The sequence below is a fragment of the Thalassophryne amazonica genome, chromosome 22, assembly GCF_902500255.1.
Source record: "Thalassophryne amazonica chromosome 22, fThaAma1.1, whole genome shotgun sequence".
NCBI lineage: Eukaryota > Metazoa > Chordata > Actinopteri > Batrachoidiformes > Batrachoididae > Thalassophryne > Thalassophryne amazonica.
Window position 1 is genome coordinate 5,830,799 of NC_047124.1, and position 21,837 is coordinate 5,852,635.

Genomic DNA, 21,837 nt, shown 5'->3' on the forward strand with positions numbered 1-21,837 from the left:
CTCTTGACATATGGTTTATATATTTAGCAGTGTTGAAACAAGAGCGCATGATGGGAAGACAGGATCAGTCATGACTCAGTAAGCAGACGAGCCTTTATGATGAAAGCAAGCAGACGAGCCTTTATGATGAAAGCAAGCAGACGAGCCTTTATGATGAAAGCAAGCAGACGAGCCTTTATGAAGAAAGTAAGCAGACGAGCCTTTATGATGAAAGCAAGCAGACGAGCCTTTATGATGAAAGCAAGCAGATACGAGCCTTTATGATGAAAGCAAGCAGATACGAGTCTTTATGATGAAAGCAAGCAGATGAGCCTTTATGATGAAAGCAAGCAGATGAGCCTTTATGATGAAAGCAAGCAGATGAGTCTTTATGATGAAAGCAAGCAGACGAGTCTTTATGATGAAAGCAAGCAGACAAGTCTTTATGATGAAAGCAAGCAGAAAAGTCTTTCTGATGAAAGCCAGCAGATGACGAGTCTTTCTGATGACAGCCAGCAGATGACGAGTTTTTATGATGAAAGCAAGCAAACGATGTCTATGGTGAGAGGTTACGTAAATAACTTTAGTACTATGATAACCGAGTCAGATTCTTACTCTACCTCTAGACGGATGGATTTCACATCAGTTTTATTTGCCAAAAGAGATGAATTTAAAACTTTTTTTCTCCGCTAAATACGAATGTAGTGTATCGAGTTAAAAATTTACGAGTACTTCCTGAAAGTTTGTGGGGTTTTTTTTGCTACAGAGCAGGAACTCCAGATATCACCTGGGAAAAGTTTGGTTTGAAGTCCAATATCGAAACCTGCAGAAGATTTATTTTATGGCCATAAAATGTTTGGTGCCGGTTCGTAGTTTCACTGCTTGCTAACAGCTCATGTAGCAGCAACTTGCTAACAGCTCATGTAGCAGCAACGCGACAATCTTTAGCCTTTAATGCAACGTGTTACACACTCAGATAAAAATCCTGAAACAGCAAAAAGATGATGTAGCAACTTTAGCAGGACCTGTGAATGTCAGTCAGGCTCAGTTTGAAGAAATGTTGCCTGCAGACATAAATGAGGGCAAAGTGTTAAACTCAGTGTAACACTTAAAATCAGACTCAACTTCATCAAATGTCATTAAAAAAAATCTGCTGGTCTGTTGAGCCTTTCTTAATATTTTTTCCAACAATATTATCAACATTGTGAGGGTCCACCCCTTTTCAGGGCCCTCTCAAAATTCATAGCTAAGAAAAAAAAGTGAAAGTTGATGAGAACCTTTTTTTTTTTTTAAGTTACTGATCTTAAATGAACTGGATCCTGATTGTTCCTCTTTTAGTGTTTTGTAGCAGTCTGGACTGATCTGATCCTCAGGTTCTGGTTCTGGTCACTGTGTTTGGATCAACAATAAGTCAAAACTTTATGTTGGCGATGATTTACTAAAGCTGGCGTAGATTGCTGCTAATCTGGATCTAAGAATCTGAACCCAACCCAAAGATAAAGGGTTGGGTTGGATGGGCCCCAATAATTATATCCGGACCTGAATTTGGTCACTTTATTGTATATATATATATATATATTTTATGTTTTTCCCTTTACTCCTCTCCTTATTACTTAATTCCTTTCCTCCTAAATTACCTAATTCCCTTTTTCCTTTTATCACTTTCTTGCTCTCTCATTCATTTCTATTCCTCTGCCTGTTTCTTACCTCCTTTATTTCCTCCAGCAATATCTTCGAAATTAAACCTTTTTTGTAAATCAAAGTTTGAACATTGATTGTTTGATCACACATTTGTTTGTCTTTATGACATCACTACTGTACCTACGAGACTCCGCCCCTAAAGCAGTCTGATGTAGCTTCTCTGTAGCATTTATATTTTTTTGGTGTGTATTTTATTAGTTGTTGTATTAATAATAATAGATTTTCTATCTAAAGCCATAATCTGAGCTGTGAGCCTCCGTTGTTTTGTTTATTAGACAGCTGACGCTTTTCCAGATGCTTTGTCATTTTATTTGAGGCTTTCAGTCAGCAGTGTAAGATTCTGTTCAATTCTTTAATTTACTGCATTTTCTGATGGTTGTTGTTGCGTTTTGTGAGCAGCTGTTTTCTTTGTTGTTTTTGTTTTTCTTCATCCCGTCTGAACCTGTGCACCGCGTGTCCCAGGTGGCCCACTTTTGCTGACATTTAACAATGATAGTGCCTGATAGAATCTTTAAATAAATCATGTTTACCTTCAAACAAAGTCGTACCTTTTTAGATTATTATCACTAAGTATCACATTTATTTTTGTTCACCAGTCTCACGGTCAAAGTGCATACACGCTTTCCTTTTGTAGTTTCAGAGTTCTGCAGCGGTTTACGACTGGGGTGTCGACATTCATTTGGATGTCAACATTTTACAATGTTGGATGTAAAATAAAAGCATCATTTTGCCCTAAATCTGTGAGAATCAGGTTGAAACTTACACTAAATGTTTGTCTTGTTAACGGTGTAAACACCCACAGAGACACACAGGGTTACACTCTAGGTTATGAGCACATTAGGCAAAATGAAAGCCGAAGTTTAAAAACGCGGACAAGGATCCACAGCTATTGATGTAGAGCTACAAAAATATCACGTCTGTGCTTAATTTCAACAGGCTTAAAAACCACTTTAAGTCATCTTAATTCTGATTTAACAGCACCTCAGAACAGGCTAATATTTTAAAAGCATTTTAACTCGGACTGTCCATAATTTGGAAAATATTAAACCCAGTTTATCTTGAATTAGCTCCTTTATTTTATTACACAAAGCCATTTAATCCCAGAATTTAAGAAAGAAAAATCTTGTCTTATTTTAAATATTACTTGAAGCCATTTAATCTGATTGTACATCAGGTTAAAACCAGATTATTTTCATCAGTTTTCATCCATGTTAAACTGGTTTTCCGCTAGCTTCGTGCCACTTAACACTAGTTTAATCCAGTGAATTTCTTTAAATCCAATTAAAAACCCAGTCTTAAATCATTTTCAGTTCAGCCATTTAAAAACCTTGCCATTTAAAGTCAGATCAAAAGAAACTAATATCTGATTAGCTTTTTTTTTTTTTTTTTTTTTTTTAGTGTGATTGTCAAAAACTGTTTAAACCAGTTTAGGTTTGATAAACAAAAGTTTAAAATTGATCTCTGAGTAATTTTAACAAGCTCTTGGTTTAGAGCCAGTTTCTAGATTAAACATGTTTTAAAAGCATCTTAAATCAATTGAGTTCATAACCACTTTATACCAGTTTTAAGCAAATCTAAACCACGTTATTCATGGGATGTAGACATTTAAAACCAAATCTGCGTAAAATTACTTTAAAACCGTTTAGCTTTGGTGTAAAATGATTTAAAATGAGTTTATTCCCAACTAAAGGTTAAAATCTGCAAAAATTCCTTTGGGATCAAAGAGGAATCTGTAATCTGGAAAAAGTCCCACCAGGATTCTCGATGTAAATTGTTGACTATACTTCTAACTGTTGATTGAGTCGGCCCCAATAGTTCCACCTCAACCACACTGTGGATGTTTAGCTGCTACTTGAGAAAAAAAAAAACGTGCACATGAATGAATGTGCACATGGCCCTGGACTGCTCAGTCTTTGGCTGTTTGGACTCAAAGCTTTTCTAACTTTGAGTCTCCACCGGGATGCAGCAGCGAGAACGAGCTTGATGTTGGGTCTTGAGGGATTCTGTTTTCATCCGATCGCTGTTGATCTGGGTCACCCAGTTCTGCTTCAGCCTCGTGATGACCCAGATCAATATGCAAATCAAAAGTTTGAAAATCAGCTTCATAAGAGCACCAACAGTTTTTTTTCTTTTCCCTTTCTTTGTTCACTCATTCAGCTGTTTTTGTTCATTCTTACCAGTTTTTGCTCACTCTTACTGCTGTTTATGTTTGCTCTTAACACTATTTTTGTTTGCTCATTACGTTATTTTCAGTTATTCTTACTGCTGTTTTTGTTCACTCATTCCGTTGTTTTCGTTCGTTCTTACCGCTGTTTTTGTTCACTCTTACCGCTGTTTTTTTCGCTCTTACGGCTGTTTTTTTTTTCGCTCTTATGGCTGTTATGTTCGCCCCTTACCACTATTTTTGTTTGCTTATTCCTCTGTTTTGTTCTTACCACTATTTTTGTTCACTCATTCCGTTGTTTTTGTTCGTTCTGTTTTTTCTTGTTCTTACCACTGTTTTTGTTCGTTCTTGCTGCTGTTTTCATTCGTTCTTACCGCTGTTTTTGTTAGCTCATTCCGTTGTTTTTGTTCATTCTTACATCTGTTTTTGTTCACTCATTGATGCTGAGTCTGATTCACGTTGATGTCCTTTCAGATTAAAATATCTCACAATGATATATTAATAACTTAATCAGTGTCACAATAAGTGGTGAAAATATAGAAAATATATTGTTCACACAAAGTGAAAACTCTGAAGATTAAGTCAACTCAAAAATATTATAGCAACAATTGTTCATTTTTATCTACATATAACAAAAGTGTTACCTCAAGAAAAACAACACCACCACCACCAACAAAAAAACCTCTTAGAATGACAGTTTAAGATGAATTTAATCAGAATCAGTTCACAATTATTATTTTTTTAAATAATCCAATGGATAGAAATGGCAGGTGGGTGGGTGGGTGGGGAAGGTCCTTAAAAATCAATTTATTCCAGTTCATCAAGGAAACATTTATACCACATTGCAAACATGTCATACGTATTGCTTTTTTAAAAGACATAATTATTTCTTTTATTAATCAGGAAGGGCATCCGGCGTAAAACTTGTGCCAATTCAACATGCAGATCCACTTTGGATTTGCTGTGGCGACCCCGAGTGCAAACAAGGGAGCAGCCGAAGGGACTTACTATTAATAAGTAGCAACATTAAAGTAATTCTTTCGTTCCAGTAATTTGGTTTACATCTCTGTACTCAGACTTTTTCATTTTATGTTTAACCCCTTAACGCCCGAATTTATATAGCTGTATATAAAAAAATGTTTTGTGTGTGTTTTTGCCTTTAAGTAGATGGTAAATAATGTTGAGATTATTAATTTCACTTTTGCACAAAAACTAGATAGTAATATTGGGTATTCTGGTAATGACTTTATGTTACTGTATGTTGCAAATTTGCGACAACAGGCATACAGGTCAATTGCATATTTGAGTCAGAGATTGTAGCATATATGCGACGATGGGCGTTAAGGGGTTAAGATTTATACAGTTAGACTTTACAAATTTATTTTAAAAGAACTTTTATTTAAAACTATTGCAATGCCATAAGATGCCATGGAAATCTTATTTACATAAAGTCTGAAAAAAGTCAGCCCATAATCAAATATCTAAACACAAGGTAAAAAATAATCGGCATATATAACCTTTATTATATAAAAATGAGTATTTCATCAATATTTACATACAGCAACATGTGATGTTTTAAATAAACTTTCTAGTGAGTGAAAAACAGTATTATAGTGACTATAAAAATATTTTAAAATATTTATTATTGTAAGATCTAATCTCTAATAATGAGTTCAACCCTCATTTCCTTAAAACAAAACAAAAAAACTGATTTTGTTGAACTAGTTAGTCCATTTGGGAAAAAATAAATAAGTCAAAAATTCAATTATAGTGCCAAATCAGAAGAAACAAATTAAATTCATATTTGAACCAGTTGGTTTTCATGTTTGCTAAATTAATGCTGACATTTAATTACTTGTTCTAATCTATTTTATAAATGTTTAATTACTGTTTTAATTGATAACTGGCAGATTCAAGTTCTTACTGAGAATGATTCAAATTATTTTCTCATTTCGCACGTGTGTGTGTGTGTGTGTATATGTGTGTGAGAGAGAGAGAGACAAATAAAATCTTAAAGTCCAAAATGTATTTACTTTTAAACAATGAATAATCCCAACATTATCTATAATTTAACTAGTTAATGGCCACATTATAATACTGAAACTAATGTACAAATATAGAGGTATTTCTACCTTTCTGGTTTTATCTGAAATAATTTTTGATTCTTTGATTTGAGGCGTCACTGACAAAATCAAACATGAATTGGATTTTTTTTTTATTAGCTAGTCTGGATTCACGAACAATTTCAGTTCAACTCAAATTTAAGTCGAGCTCTATAAACTCAGAGAATAATCCTAAATTCATGGAGGAAAATATAAATTTGCAGAAGTTCAAGTGTGGTGAACTTTGACTCGTAAATGGCTAGCTTATTAGCTTGTTGTGCTACATAGTCTGAGTTTACAAAATCCTGTTCTACAAGAAGAGCTAAACTGTTAAAAAAGAAAGAAAAAGAGTGGCACATGTGGAGAGGATGGTACAAATCCCCACAAATAATTATTGTCCAACTCATTAGCGAGTAAGACAGCTAGCATGGTTAGTTAGCGTGCAGCTAGCTTGTGATTAAATTATATATTCTGCTTATACAGATAACATCAGGTAACTTTAGACGGCTACTCAGTTATTTTACTAAATGATTTAGTATTACAGTTATGATAATATTTGTGTAGGATATGCAACTTTAACACCTTGTGGCTCCAAATATTAACCAGGTCATGTGATCACCGCTTTGGTTGGTTGACTCTGATGACCCTCTCAGTTCATATAAAGATTTTAACTTTTGATATTTTTTACACTAATTTGTTGGAGAATTTATCTTGTTTTTATGGTGGATTTGGTAGCTAACTCTTCCTGTTAGCTTAGCCGAGCTTCGTGGTTTGATGTCGCCTCTTCAGTGTCCCGTGTAGATGAAATCTGAGGAGGTTGAGAAAAAAAAAAACATAAATGAACACTTCCACAGTGTTTATGTTAAATTATTTTTTGATGCCAAACCATTTAATTTTATCAAATGTTGGGTTAAATGGGTTATTCAAATCAACTTTAAAGCTTTGAGTTTTGAACTCAGTTTAAACTGGTTCTGATCAGAAAATTTTAATCAAATTTAACATTGTTTTGATGTTTAGCAGTAGTTTTATTTTCACTTTAGATACTTTTGTATATTATTATTATTAGATACATTATTATATTATTACTGTAAATTTATAAATAAACTGTTAATATATTTAAAATGTTACATTTACAATTTAGATTTTTTTTTTAAAGAAATTGGTTTAAACAAATCATGATTTTTAACTATATTGGACATAATTAAAAATATCTTTGCAGTGATTTGTGCCATTGTACTTTGATGTGATGTTGGTGGGGCCCGTGTGTAAGGTCATACCGCGGCAGTAGGCGGGGTTGAAGTTCTCGTAGATCGGGTACAAAGGGTTCTCCTTCTCACCGCGGTACTTCCGGGCTCTCAGGACGTCACGCACACATTGATGCAAGAAGGCATATTGACACTGTAACACATCACCATAGCCCCGCCATTTGGTTAGGACATGTTAACCAGCTGATTAGATGAATAACCGTCTAGCTGCTGTTAGCATGCTGTTGTTTTGTGCAGTTTGAAATGTAGAGGTCATGTGTCAGTCATCTTTAGTGAGGGCATGGTTGGCATACCTCAGTCTGAACCATGTGCTGGCGGTGCAGGCGGAGGTCAAACACACAGCCGTACAGGTCGATGGTTCCTTTGGAGTCCAACTGCTGCAGAACCCGATCCAGGGTGATGAAGGTTCCCGTACGTCCCACACCAGCACTGACACGCAAAAGCCACTATGTCATGTGACTACCATGTGATATCAAATCTGCGAACAGAGACTCCACCTTACCTGCAGTGCACCACGGTGGCCCCAGAGGTCGGCGAGCGGTCTATGTAGTCACGGACTGTCCTGACAAACTGGATCAGGGACTGAGTGCTGTCCGGGACCCCATGATCGGGCCACACAGTGTAGTGGAAGTGACGTATCACCCGTGGGTAACTGCGGCCACCCTCCTGTCAGGTCACAAAATCTCATTTTCTAAACTCCCGAGGAACCAGCGTACAAATTATTTGGACAATGTTTGATGTCAGTTTTCAACAAATTTAAACCAAACCATCTGGACTTTGTTTTTGTTTTTTTTTTGTTTTGTTTCTTTTTTGGTCTAAAGTAAATTTGTTCAGACTGAAATTTGCAAAAGTTCTTACCGCAGTGATCTTGAACTCGCGGATGGTCCACTCGGGCAGGATGGACTCGGACAACATGTGAATGACCAGGTCACCGTAGAACAAAGGTTCTGTGTCTGTGGGCCAGTACTGGTCACACTTCACCTGGGCACCACACGAAGTCCCAGTGATCAATACCCAATCAAATCACAGCACGGGCCATGAAAAACACAAACAAACAAAAACAACAGAAAAATTTCAACAATTCATCAATTCAGACCTGGAAAATAATATTAAATCAGACATTTAACTCATCGAGGAAAACTTCAACATTTTGACATGTTCTTTACAAATGTTTTTGTTTGTTTACTAACCTGAATTTAAAACCGTTTTAAACTGAATCTCTTATTTATCAATGAATTTAAATGACTCTCATCACTTTTAAACCGTCTTAATCTGGTTACGCTTCATGTTTTAGAAGAAACTATCATAGATTTTATTAAACATTTAACTGTAAAAAAAAAAAAAAAAAATCTGAATTGCAGCCTGAGATACAAAAACTAACTAAATAAATAAATTCTGGTTATAATAAATTCCAGTTACACAGAATTGCTTTTTTTTTTTCAATTCTACAACATGTTGAGATGCTTCATCGAAAGAACGTTGAATTAAACGTACCCTCCCCTTTTCCACACCCTGCGTCACCATGACGATGTTGTAGACGCTGTGCTCCCACACCATTCGCCAAAAGTCGTCCTTGGTTCCAGGGAGTGGGCCCTGCGTGGCGATGTATTCTCTGCGGTAGTTATTTCCCTACAAAGTAAAGCGCTGTTAGCATGTTGTTCAACCAGCAGTCAGTTAGCCGTCAGCAGGTTTACGTACGGGTATGTAGCTGGCGTTGATGTAGTCGGAGCAGGGGTCATCCTCCACGTACGACAGCTTCACCCTCGTGGAATCATCTAGAAAAAAAAACAACACAACGCTTGTGAAGTGGTCCGTATCTCTGAAGCTTTACAAAGATGATTCAGTCTGCAGATTCACGCAACCTGTGTGAATCTTTTACTTCAAATTCAACTTCGGTGAAATCCAACAGGATTCATTTATGTTGGCCAATCACGAGTCAGTACTGCTAACCTTTGACTCAACAGACATTAGCAGCCCAAAATGCACGCTAACATGTTAGCTAGCCGTGTCACAACATCCTGTTTTACAAAATCATGTTTTACTGCAGAATAAATCAACTAAATGTCGTTTAATGTCAGATTGTTTGCTTCCACTGTTTCAACTAGCAGCATGATTTGAAAACTAATTAGTGACTTACAAACTAGCGATGGTTAGCAAAACTAACTTCAACCAGACAGAGTTCATCACCCAACAGACACTCTTACAGTTTTTTTTTTTTAAACTCAGTTAAATGGGGGAAATTAAGACTTTATATTTAAACAAAGAAAGTTGGTGAGAACAATGTTTATTAAATATCATGACAAAATAAAAAAAAATATCAGGTAGAATATTTGTTTGAATCTGTGGTTTGTTTAAACTTTGGAGAAATTGTTGCTGCACAAATATCATTTGAATTTTTCAGTTTTCTTGGACCCTCAGTCTGAACACCGCTGTTGCCATAGTAATGGGGCTGTCTCATTACTTCAAGCTCTTCGATGTCAAATCTTAATTATGTTTTTGTCACTGAGGGACGCGTTCACGGGAGGTGAACTTTTATTCTCAGTCTGCTTTAAAGTCACATTTTTTAAAAATTGTATTTATAGAAAAACTTCTTTTTATTTACATTCTGTTGGTGTGTCCTGAGGGATAATATTATTGTTTGTTAATGTTAGCAAAATGATGGCAACATCGGCTACACTAACATGGTAGGATGTTGTTGTAGCGGTTCTTCCCTCGGTTCTCCGGCAGCCGGGCCACATCCATGGTTTGGTTCCGACCCACGTCCTTCAGATCCTGCACGGACAAACAGCTTACATTAGCACAGAATCTGCTGTAACGTGAAAAACTTTTATATCAAAGGTTTACCTCAAACTCCTCAGACAGCAGGAAGTTGGAGTCGCTCTGTAGTTTGGTCAGGTGACCCTCAAAGTGACACACTTTGACAGGACTGCGATTGAAAAAAAAAAGTTTAGAAATGTTTGGAATGTTTCGATGTTTGTGGCTATCTTCTGCATTAAAGAATAAAATCATCTTACCTGGTGATACGACGGTTACTGAAACACAGTAAAAACAAAGATTGTGTTACCATAGTGATGTAAAATACCTTTGAGAAGGATTAGCTAGCTAACCTAGCGCAGCCACTACAATGGCTTGTCAGCTAATATGTAGCTAACACATTTTTTTTAAATTGTTGAACATTTTGTACAGTGAACACATGGACCAAAGAAAAGTTTATCATATTTTTTTTCTGTAACTCTGATGATTGAGAAGTGGTGGAGGCCACACAGATGGGCTGATGGGAAACTGATGATGTCATCTACTTGTAGGTGGAAATTTTACAAACGGCATCTTCACTAAAGTCAAATCTCCAATCTAATCTCTGTGTTTCAGTGAAATACTGAAGAAAAGTAAGTCTTGATCCTCAATCTTACCTCCTGACTCCCATATAGATCCCTGAAGCCGGAACCTCTTTCCACATACTCATCCTGACCACCGGGTTCTCCTGGACCGCCCTGCACAGACACTGATCCAGTCACAAACAACTCAGAGCAGCAAGAAAAACCAGCACCATGAGGTGACGGCGTTTCTCTCAAACCACATGGCTTCACATTATCAACCATTTTACAATAACAGTCATTAAAGTAATCTTTGTGATGTAATAAAAGGTGCTCAATATTCATCTCTTTGTTGTAATCCAGTTGAACAAAATCCTGATCTGCTGACGTATAAGGGGTTCCAAAACATGTATATATTTTGCAAAACAGATGCACTGTTCAACTTGCGACTGAGCTAGCTAGACTAGCGTATCACTTCAACGGCTCGCCAAGCTAGCTAGCTTTACAAGCTAATACGATCAGCAAATAAAGTAGGGTATTCTGCTAATACACGTTCTTCAGCGGGTAGCGTTTTCAATTTCAATTTATTTTCATTTATATAGCGCCAAATCACAACAAAATTGCATCAAGGCGCTTCACACAAGTAAGGCCTAACCTTACCGACCCCCAAAGCAAGCACACAGGTGACAGTGGTAAGGAAAAACTCCCTCTGATGATTTGAGGAAGAAACCTCAAGCAGACCAGACTCAAAGGGGTGACTCTCTAATTGGACCATGCTACATGATTTACAAAACAATTCACAAAATGAATATACAGGAAATGTTGCCGGTGCACAGGACAGGAGGGTTACAGAGTTAATTATGGAGTTAGCACCGTTATTGGTGAGGACACTGGAAAGTAACTCTGATTCCGAATGTGGCCGCGGCATCAGTAAAGGCGATTCTCTGAGGATGTCTGAACAGTTTCAGAGTCACTTTCAGGTTTTGGTTCTTTGAGGTTTTATTTTTGATGTTGTTCTTGAACCTGCAGTAAAGGTTGTGATTTGGTGTGTGGGCGTTGTCTTACACTTTGCGTAGCCTCTGTCTGTAGACCAGCAGGGAAACCACAGCCACCGTCACGCCGATCAGGAACATACCAGCACTCAAACCCTCCACTACGCCACCTAGAGGCTCTGACAGAGAAGAACAGCAAAGGCCTTGATCACACTGAAGAAACTTTGCTTCACTCGAGCCGAAGTCGTTGACTCTGCAACATGATCAAGCATTCGGACATCTGTGGAGACACGCCCCTCTGGAAGGTTATTGATTATTTAAATCCCAGCTTTTATCCAATCATGACTGAGGACATTCTGACCTGCCCCTTTTTTCCAAAAGTCTTGTTTAAGGGTTGTGATTTGGTTCTGGGTTGGGGTAGAACTGGGTTTAAGTTGGGCGTTGAGTCTCGACATGATGTTTGTGTGGTTCTGACCTGAGTGCGTCCTGAGTGGCGCCGACAGGAAGGTGTCACTAAAGAGCGGCTGAGGAAACTCCCGCTGGTTTTCATCAAACAGCTTGGTGAAGGCGCGGATGCTCAGCCTGCCGACACGTGCACCACATGAGTCTTAATTAGAGTCAGTCGTTAGAACTGAACATGTCAGCTGCCTTGCTCAAAGGCACAACAGCAGGCGGTGTGTCCAGGGCTGCTGGAGCTCTGATACCTGTATGACGTTCTGGCTTTCAGAGGCCCATCACAGAAGTCGCTGTAGCTGTCGCTCAGGTACAGATCATCGTCATGGTAATGATCACATGCCCCACCCAGCCGGTCGCCTCCCGCCCCCAGGTTCACCTCCATCACCTGATCACGTGAAACACACACATGTGAGAATCATATTCTGTCATCTTAATAACTAAATCAGTTGTTTTTTTGTTTTTGTTTTTTTGGTGGGCGTGGCCTCAGCAGTGCAGTTGCATCACCTGTCCAGCAGTGGTGCTGGTGTCCTGCGGACATCGACTGGGAAAGTAGGCAGTTTGGTATATTCTGACAGATGAGTTGTTGATGTAGTTGCGGTATGAGGGGAGAGGGTGGCGCTGATCCGGGTGCAGGACCTCATTGGCTACCAGAGGACAGAATGTCAGCATGAGACAACGCTAATTTCCAGGTACCACTGTGTTAGCATTGTATTTGTGTACCATTGGACTCGGCCACGATCACTGCGAAGTATCGGACGGCTCCGTTAGTGTCACTGAACCACGAGCAGTTGAAGCGGAACAAGATGGAGGATGACGTGATCTTGGATGACTTTTCATTCACTCGTACGCTAGGGGGCGGAGTCGGTGGGCCTGCGAGTAATGAGGCTGGTTAATCAAGTTGTCAATCAAATAAATTGCAGATATCAAAAAGAAGAGTGACGGTTCTGTTCGCGCACTGACAGAAACGCTGACTTCTTCACCAATAATAATAAAAAAAAAAACCTACAAATTTAAATTCCAAATATTTAGACGTTGTTTTACTTCCATACATTGGCATTTTTAATCAAACCTGGATCCAAACGTCCCACGTCAACTGTTTCAGCTAACGCTAATCAGATTTTTCCTCTCTCTCTTTTTCTCACTCCCCCCTTTGTCGCTCCCTCTTTCCCTTCCTATTTTTCCTCTCTTCCTCCTTCGAGAAATTCATCCTAATTAAAGTAAGTCCCTTCGGCTTCTCCCTTGTTTGCACTTGGGGTCGCCACAGCAAATCCAAGGTGGATCTGCATGTTGAATTGGCACACGTTTTACGCCGGATGCCCTTCCTGATGCAACTCCACATTACATGGAGAAATGTGGCAGGGGTGGGATTTGAACCCGGAACCTTCTGAACTGAAACCAAGCGCATTAACCACTTGGCCAAGACTTATATTGTTATTTAAACAGTTCCGCTAATTAATCGCGGATGTTCACACCAGGGTTTTGCTTCCACTTCATTTGTTCTGGATCCAGTGAAGGAATATTTTAGTTTTACAAGCAATAAAGACATAAATTCATCTTGTGTGTGTGAGAAGCCGTCATCAGGCTCGATGATGTCAGAAAACTGGCACGACCTGTAGGGGGCAGTAGTGACTTTGGACAGCATCTCTCTGACACAAACTCTCTGCCGCCTCCTACAGGGCACAGCTGTGTGGCGTGTGTGATGTCATCAGGTACTCGCACGCATTCCAAGACTTTTTTCCCAGAATTTTTCACTGGGTCATTATCATCTCAGTGTTAAAAAGATGAAGAAGAAGAAAAAAATTGGGGGGAAATACAGTAAATCATACTTACGGTCAATCATGGTCACCGTGTCCTGAGTTGCCGGCGGGCTCATCAGGCCATCTGATGCCACTCTGACCCCAACCGAGTATTTACGGTATGCCTCCAAGTGGTCCAGCGTTACCGTGGTAACGCCTCCAGCCAGCCGCAGAGCCGCCGTCAGGTCCCCATCATCGTGGCGACGACACTTTATCTCGTATGAGTCAAAATCAGACAGAGGAGGTGACCAGGAGCAGGAGAGAGAGGAGGAGGAGAGGGGGAAGCAGTGAATGGACTTCAGAGGAGACGGGCCTGGAGGAGACGAGAGGAGGAGTCAAGGAATTTTAAAAGTGCCACATCAAAAAACAAAAAAAATTTTGAAATAAAGAAGAGATTTGAGAAAAGAGAGGATGCGAGAAGAGGAGTGGTGGGGAGGATAGGCACACAAAAAGGAAGAAAAAGGATGAAAGGGAGTGAAGAAGGAAGGACCTGAGGACAGAGATGGAAGGAGGAGAGGAAAGAAGAAAGCAGAAGAGATGAGAGGATGTACAAATATTCTCCCTTCCTTTAAAGAGTAACGTTAAAGGAAGGTAGGTGACAGTAAAGAAAGGAGACAGACAGAGGCGAGGAGGGAAGGAAAGAAGGAAAGATGAAGAGCAGCAGATGTGAGTTAGGAGAGAGGAAATTAAAAAAAGCAGTAAAAAAGGAAACACACAAAGTTTGAAACTAATCGGCTCCATGTTTGTGAAGGACATAAATAAAGGAAAACAAACAGGCGTTCAAAATTAACATCAATATTTCTCCAGACTGCTATCAAAGCAGATATTATTCAGTTCTATGCTGCCCCCTGCTGGAACAGCAGTTTAAATGACTGTGTCCACATTGCTAAGTTGATAAAAAAAGTAATGTGACAAGTATTGTTAGCTCCACCTACTTGTCCTAACACCTCTCTGGATTGGCTGGCTTCTGACTTTGGGTCCACTGCTGGCCACACCTCCGCTGACAGTTGACAGGCTGAAGTTGTACAGTCGACCTGGGAACATCCCACCCACAACGCTGCTGGTTGGGTCATCTTGAGTGATTGACAGGTCGTCTGGAGGAGTCCAATGCAAGCTGAAGCTGTCATAGTCCCCGGAGGCGGGGCCTACCCATGACAGAACTAACGTATCATTGGTGGGGCCTTGTTTGACGGTCAGGTGATTGGGCGGCTCTGGTGCTGGAAAGAATAGAAAGAGGAACTGTAATTGACTAACATCCAGTGGTGGACACAGCTAACTGAAAAGTTAACTTTTATAACGCTAAACTGCTAAAAAAAAATAGTGGAAGTTACTGCTAATTGCTAACTTTTAGTATTGACTCACTGATAAACCAGTTTTGAGTTTAATCACCGCAGGGGCTGCTGGGTAAATTCAGGATCGCAAACATAAAAGGAACGCAGAAAAAAAATAAAAATAAAACCCCAAACACTGTCATCTTTATCAAAAGCAGTAAATCGCAGTATTAGAAGTCACAGTTTATCTCTGTTTTATATTTATAACGTGTTACAGGAACGGCACACCCATGTTGCGTTCAACACGACTGGTAAAATCTACACCTGTCGCATTGAGCTTCCCCACCGAAGAAAACGCACATAAATTTTGTCTTTATATAAAAATACAGTGTCTTTTCACTTTAAAAAAGTAAACATTTGCATGTACACCAGACATGGGGTCAAATACTTTGCATTGTATTCAAATACAAATACTTTAGATTTTCGAATTCCAAATACAAATACTTTGTATTTTTTCAAATACAAATACTTTATATTTTGAGTATTTCAAATACAAATACTTTCTATGAACTATAAACAACAAATCAACACAAAAACTGATAAACTGGTGACAATTTATTGTGAAAATAGCATAACCAAATACTATTGATAAGTAAAGGATTGAATGTTTCATCACAAATTCACTATTATAATATCAGAGGCAATAATCAAACAATCACAATATATATTCTGTTTCCATCAATATTGCATCTTTTTGTATCCACTATATCACAAAACAATAATAAAATGTCATATCTGGTGTGTCTCAACACGGTGTCACAGAGATTCCCAAGTTTGAAAAATATTTGAAAAAGTATTTATAAAAGTATTTGGAACTACTTGGGATCCACGATGTATTTGAAATACAAATACAAATACTTTGAATTCAAAATCAGAAAATACAAATACTCTGAAAAAAATGTTTTTAAGTATTTTCAAATACAAATACTTTTGCATTTGGCCCCATGTCTGATGTACACACTGTCTTTATAGCAGGCACACTAACTGTGGATTTACACTAAGGCAACTCATCTCAACAGAATACTGGCCTGTTGCAGACACACAACAGACAGGAATGAACATATATGATTTTAGGGTTGACAAATGTTTTTGACCGTTAAACTTTACTGACTTTACTACCCAAAAAAGTTAGCTGACTGAAAGTTAGCGGGACTAAATTTAACAGAAGCTAAGTGGGCTGCTGATGGTTTTTAAAGTTAGTTGAAAAGCTAATTCGCTAACAAAAAAGTTAGCTTCGCTAATTAGCAGTTAGCAGATTAGCAGAACTGTGCCCACCACTGCTAACATCCCACCAGTTGTTCCAGTTGGCACTAGCACTGACCGGCTTCATGTCTTTGTTGAATCTGCTATAATGTAGCGTTTGACTTACTCGTACGTCCAAAGGCTGAAGCGCGATTCGTCAACTCTCCGCTGTGTGTTATGACCTCAGCACGGTACAGCCTACCAGGGATCAGGCCAGGGAACATGTGATTTCTGTGCTCTGCCCCCAGCGTCTGAGCTCGCAGCATGGCTCCAGAGGCGTCGTACAACACCACCTACAAATCCGACAAATGCCAAGGTGTAAAAGGTTTGACTTCGAGATCCATAATCCAGATCTCCACAGATATGGATCACGATGCAATGACGCAGCGTTTTACTGATCCAAAACTACATGTTGAAAAGTCAAAAGATCCAAAGGAAATCATGCTGAGTCACAGCTGATGTAAAAATCTTTGGAGGAAAGAAGATTAATAATGAATTAAAGACATTTTGAAGCTAGGCTAAGATGAGTCATAACTTTAGACTTTTGCTGAGTCATAATTTAGAGATGTGGTGGAATTTGCATTTCAGGCAGGGGAAATGGAATGAGAAATAAAACGATGATCTCAGTGTAAGTGAATGTAAATGGTAAATGGACTGCATTTATATAGCGCTTTTCCATCTGCATCAGATGCTCAAAGCGCTTTACAATTATGCCTCACATTTACCCGATGTCAGGGTGCTGCCATACAAGGCGCTCACTACACACCGGGAGCAATAGGGGATTAAAGGCCTTGCCCAAGGGCCCTTAGTGATTTTCCAGTCAGGCGGGGATTTGAACCCATGGTCTTCTGGACTCAAGCCCAACACCTTAACCACTAGACCATCACCTCCCCCATGTAGTTCAACATCATAATTTAATTTTTGGATCATGTGACCCCCCTCCCGCCACCTGCATAATAAATGTTAAAGTATTTACTGAATGTTTCGGGATTATTTTCCGTTACTTTTAATCATGTGAATCTTTCATTTGATGTGTGGTAAAATATCAAGTATTCATAATCCAAATCCATATGAAAGAATTAAGTTTAATTTAAAGTACTTTATTTATTTTAAGACTTTGGGATTAATATTAAATCGGGGCGTGTCTGTGGGTAGTTTACCTGGTAACTCGTCCAGGTTCCGTCTCCGTGCTGCCAGCTGACCTCCAGTCTGTCTGTTTGTCCTGAACTCTGAACCTTCAGGGACGAGACTGGAGACGGGACTGCAGACCACAAGACGGGATGAGGACACAAAGACAAGCGGAAGGTGATTAAGGTTTTTGACATATCGCCGCCAGGAATAACAGTAACGGTGGTTATGATGATGATGATGGTACCGACCCGTTCTAGCTAGAAGGTTAGAGTCACTGCTCATATCTCGGCTCCAGCTCACCACCTGCAGTCGGTACAGACTTCCTGCTCGCAGGCCGGTAAAGACGCAGCTGTCTGCAGCTGGATTCAGCTTCTGTAAGTCCACCAAAGCCCCCATAGCCTGCAGCAGACATTACATCTCTGATTACTTGCAGCTCCGCCCACTTTTGTAATTCGATGTGAAAGAATATGTGAAAAATTTGCAATGATAATTCAAGCACATATTTTGCGTCCTGGTGGAAGTCTTGAGAATACATGAATCATAGTAAATTTAAAACATTTCAGTGTGTCTGCAGCATTAGGACACCAGCATTTTTTTTCTTGCACATCCAGTAGTTTTATTGCAGTTTTTAACTGGATGAAACTCCGCCCACCTGGGGATGATCTTTTCTGCTACTTTCAGAATCCTGTATGTGATTGGTTGTTGTCTCATCAACACTGTAGAGTGACAGGTCATAGTTGTCAACGTGGCCAAGTGATGGACGCCATGAGAAAGACAGAGAGGAAGTGTTGGCCGATGTTATCGCAAGTTGACTGACAGCTGCTGGACCTGGGTGACAGACATTCAGAAAGAGAGAGACAGTAATTCATTCATTCATTCATTCATTTGGTTTAAATTAATTTAAACCAAAACTCTACAAAAATCCTCAATTTCCTTGAGGAAGTCTTTCCAAGGGATCAATAAAATTCTATCTAATCTAATCTAATCTAATCTAGGAAAAACCCATTTGAAATATGAAGAATAAAGGAATGAATAAAATATAGTCCTGATTTGAATTATTTCAAATGGTGGAATTGCATGAGCTGGGTCCAAATTATGTTCAGATGTATAAATAGTGCTACAGTGTGTTTTTAGCACAATGCTGTTTTATTGTGTATTGAACCCAACAGAGCTGTGGATAATGAGACTCCACCCATAACTGGCTGAGGATCATTAGATCAACCAAAAATGTGTATAACCCAATTAAAACCAAACTAGATTGATAACATGAATGTTGTGATGTATTATATCAGAGGGACAGTGCAGCTAGGATGATTTGGAGACAAAGTCAGAGGAGGGAACAGGGTATACGGGGAGAAGGATGCTGAGGATGGGTCAGGGTATACGGGGAGAAGGATGTTAAGGATGGGTCAGGGTATACGGGGAGAAGGATGTTAAGGATGGGTCAGGGTATACGGGGAGAAGGATGTTAAGAATGAGTCAGGGTATACGGGGAGAATGATGCTGAGGATGAGTCAGGGTATACGGGGAGAAGGATTTTAAGGATGAGTCAGGGTATACGGGGAGAAGGATGCTGAGGATGGGTCAGGGTATACGGGGAGAAGGATGTTAAGGATGAGTCAGGGTATACGGGGAGAAGGATGTTAAGGATGAGTCAGGGTATACGGGGAGAAGGATGTTAAGGATGAGTCAGGGTATACGGGGAGAAGGATGTTAAGGATGAGTCAGGGTATACGGGGAGAAGGATGTTAAGGATGGGTCAGGGTATACGGGGAGAAGGATGTTAAGGATGGGTCAGGGTATACGGGGAGAAGGATGTTAAGAATGAGTCAGGGTATACGGGGAGAATGATGCTGAGGATGAGTCAGGGTATACGGGGAGAAGGATTTTAAGGATGAGTCAGGGTATACGGGGAGAAGGATGCTGAGGATGGGTCAGGGTATACGGGGAGAAGGATGTTAAGGATGAGTCAGGGTATACGGGGAGAAGGATGTTAAGGATGAGTCAGGGTATACGGGGAGAAGGATGTTAAGGATGAGTCAGGGTATACGGGGAGAAGGATGTTAAGGATGAGTCAGGGTATACGGGGAGAAGGATGCTGAGGATGGGTCAGGGTATACGGGGAGAAGGATGTTGAAGATGGGTCAGAGTATATAGGGAGAAGGATTAGATATAGAATTAGATTCTGAAACAAAGATCCAGGATCTGTGGACTAGTTTAGGCTGAACAACAGTGAGTCTCAGGTCCTGGATCAGGGTAGTTAGAAGAAGCTGAGTGGAGCAGATCTGCAGTCTCAAAGTGGACTACTTGGTGTTGTATCCTAAAACCTTAATCACGTAAGGTCCACCAGAGTAGTAAACATCAACAAACAGCTCAGTGTCCTCTTTAGTGTCAGTAAAAACAGACTCACGTGTCTGTCCTTCTGCTGTGGCCTCCAGTGATGTTACACCGCCACTCAGGGTGACCACTCGCACGTGGTACCACTTCCCCGACGTCAGGCCCTCGAGCCGCTCGCTGTTGCTCTCTGCAGGCACTGACCGGTTAGTCAGGAGGACACCTGCCTCGTCCAAAAGCTGCAGGCTGTAGCCATCGTACACACCCACCGGCCTCTCCCAGGAAACTGTCAGGCTGTGGGTGGTGTGGTCGTTGTCCGCCTGCAGGGCTGTCACTCTGGCCGGCGCTGCAGAGACACACAATCATCTCTGACCATCGACCACTGAAGATCAAATAATGAATAATCTGATTGAAGTTCCAGGAGAAGATTCAAGAACATCGGGCTGCCTGTTGGTTTTCATCACAGCTGTTTCTTCAGTATAAAATGGTTTGGAGACCCATCGTGTCCAGATGAGCAGAACTTTACGACACTCCACAGTGACAATAACGTATGACTTGTATGGCTGACGAGCTATTTCTCTGCAAAGATATTTTACATAATAATGTCCTCTGTTGGCTGCCTGCAGAGACACGCCCACTCTGGAGACATCTCAATCCTCTTCAGATTAAGTAAGGTGGATGAGTAGTGAAGTATCCTAAAGACCAAAACCAGGTCTACAAAAGAAGACCAGAATGGGATTTATTTTCATTTACAAAGGAAGCCGCGTGTCCATGTCTTACCTATCCTGCCAGTGGCTGTGTTACTGTTGATCAGTTTGCCGCTCTTTGATTGGATTGTGATGGTGTAGGCGTGGCCTGGAATCAAGTCCAAGAAGTCCAGGTAGGAGACATACTTGGGGACAGGACGAGTCTCCACCAAAACGCCATCCTGGACATAAGAAGTTACAACGCGTCCAACAGACTAGTCAAATCCATTTTGTATAGAACTAGTAAGCTTTTGACAGGTTACGTGACCTGATCACCCCTATCACCTTCCTTTATCTGCCATCGGCCGTCACTTGTTTGTCCGTCAGTCAGTGTTTTTTGTTCCATGAGGAGTCAAAAGTGTTGGACTTACTGAATGTGACAGAGAAATGATGTACATGTCCAAGTCTCCATCTCCAGGGCTCCAGGAGACCATCAGCTCTGCTGTGGACTCTGTTGGACTGGGCCGAGATACCAGGTGGATGTTCCCTACTGCGCATGGACCTGGAAATACAAGAAAGAACACAATGAAACAAACCTGGGTTCAGCAAAACTAGACTTTGGATCATGATAACAGTACACGCAGGTCTGAAAAATGGAAAGAACATCTGGAATTCAAGTGAGTAAAGCTTTTTGATTGCCAGTGTTACCAAACAATTCATTTGTTTTGTTGCTGTGGAAATGAAGCTTCAGAATTTGAGGACAAAATGTCAAATTCGTGCTCCAAGCAAAAAGTATCAACAGCAAATCAAACAAGAAGAGAAAACCAAAACACATCCATCACATGGAATTCGAAAACAGGATGAATTCTCATCTCATCTCTAACAGAAACAGGTTTCAGATCAGTTAAGGTCTGTGACAGAACCAGGTTTCAGATCAGCTGATGGATTCTGTGACAGAACCAGGTTTCAAATCAATTGTGCTCACTCTCTGAGCCCTGGTGTTGGTGATGTTTTGTTGATGTTTTTGTGACACGATGATGTCAGTGCTGTGGACACATGGACCGACCTGTCCGTCCCTCGATGAACTGCGCTCTCTGATACGGTCCACTGAACGTCGATACCACAATCTTATAAAGTCGTCCAGGGGTCAGAGATGTCAGCTGATGATGTTGCACATCGCTACCTAACGTGACTGGAGGAAAAACTCGAGTGTCGTTGAAAAGCAGTGTGACCTGACAAAAAAAAAAAAAAAAAAATGGAAGAAATACAGATGAACACTCTACTGCCCACTAGAGTCAGCACTGGTCATTACACTTCACAGTACAGAAGAATCAAACAATATGC

The 21,837-nt window shown here is 40.1% G+C and overlaps 1 protein-coding gene across 1 annotated transcript in view; it reads right to left on the reverse strand.

Moving 5' to 3' along the window:
• Positions 1 to 5,347: 5,347 nt before the first annotated feature.
• Positions 5,348 to 21,837, reverse strand: part of ptprb (protein tyrosine phosphatase receptor type b) — a 32,942-nt gene continuing 16,452 nt past the window's right edge. Inside the window, 26 exon segments of the mRNA XM_034163038.1 lie at positions 5,348 to 6,754; positions 7,224 to 7,344; positions 7,505 to 7,640; positions 7,714 to 7,877; positions 8,070 to 8,192; positions 8,706 to 8,840; positions 8,910 to 8,986; positions 9,893 to 9,983; positions 10,056 to 10,137; positions 10,226 to 10,243; positions 10,622 to 10,702; positions 11,591 to 11,696; positions 11,993 to 12,099; positions 12,222 to 12,358; positions 12,478 to 12,617; positions 12,694 to 12,843; positions 13,804 to 14,082; positions 14,705 to 14,986; positions 16,470 to 16,635; positions 17,503 to 17,603; positions 17,722 to 17,872; positions 18,126 to 18,301; positions 19,884 to 20,153; positions 20,588 to 20,735; positions 20,925 to 21,055; positions 21,560 to 21,725. Of these exon segments, the coding sequence (XP_034018929.1) occupies positions 6,732 to 6,754; positions 7,224 to 7,344; positions 7,505 to 7,640; positions 7,714 to 7,877; positions 8,070 to 8,192; positions 8,706 to 8,840; positions 8,910 to 8,986; positions 9,893 to 9,983; positions 10,056 to 10,137; positions 10,226 to 10,243; positions 10,622 to 10,702; positions 11,591 to 11,696; positions 11,993 to 12,099; positions 12,222 to 12,358; positions 12,478 to 12,617; positions 12,694 to 12,843; positions 13,804 to 14,082; positions 14,705 to 14,986; positions 16,470 to 16,635; positions 17,503 to 17,603; positions 17,722 to 17,872; positions 18,126 to 18,301; positions 19,884 to 20,153; positions 20,588 to 20,735; positions 20,925 to 21,055; positions 21,560 to 21,725 (3,561 nt within the window). The 3' untranslated portion in view covers positions 5,348 to 6,731.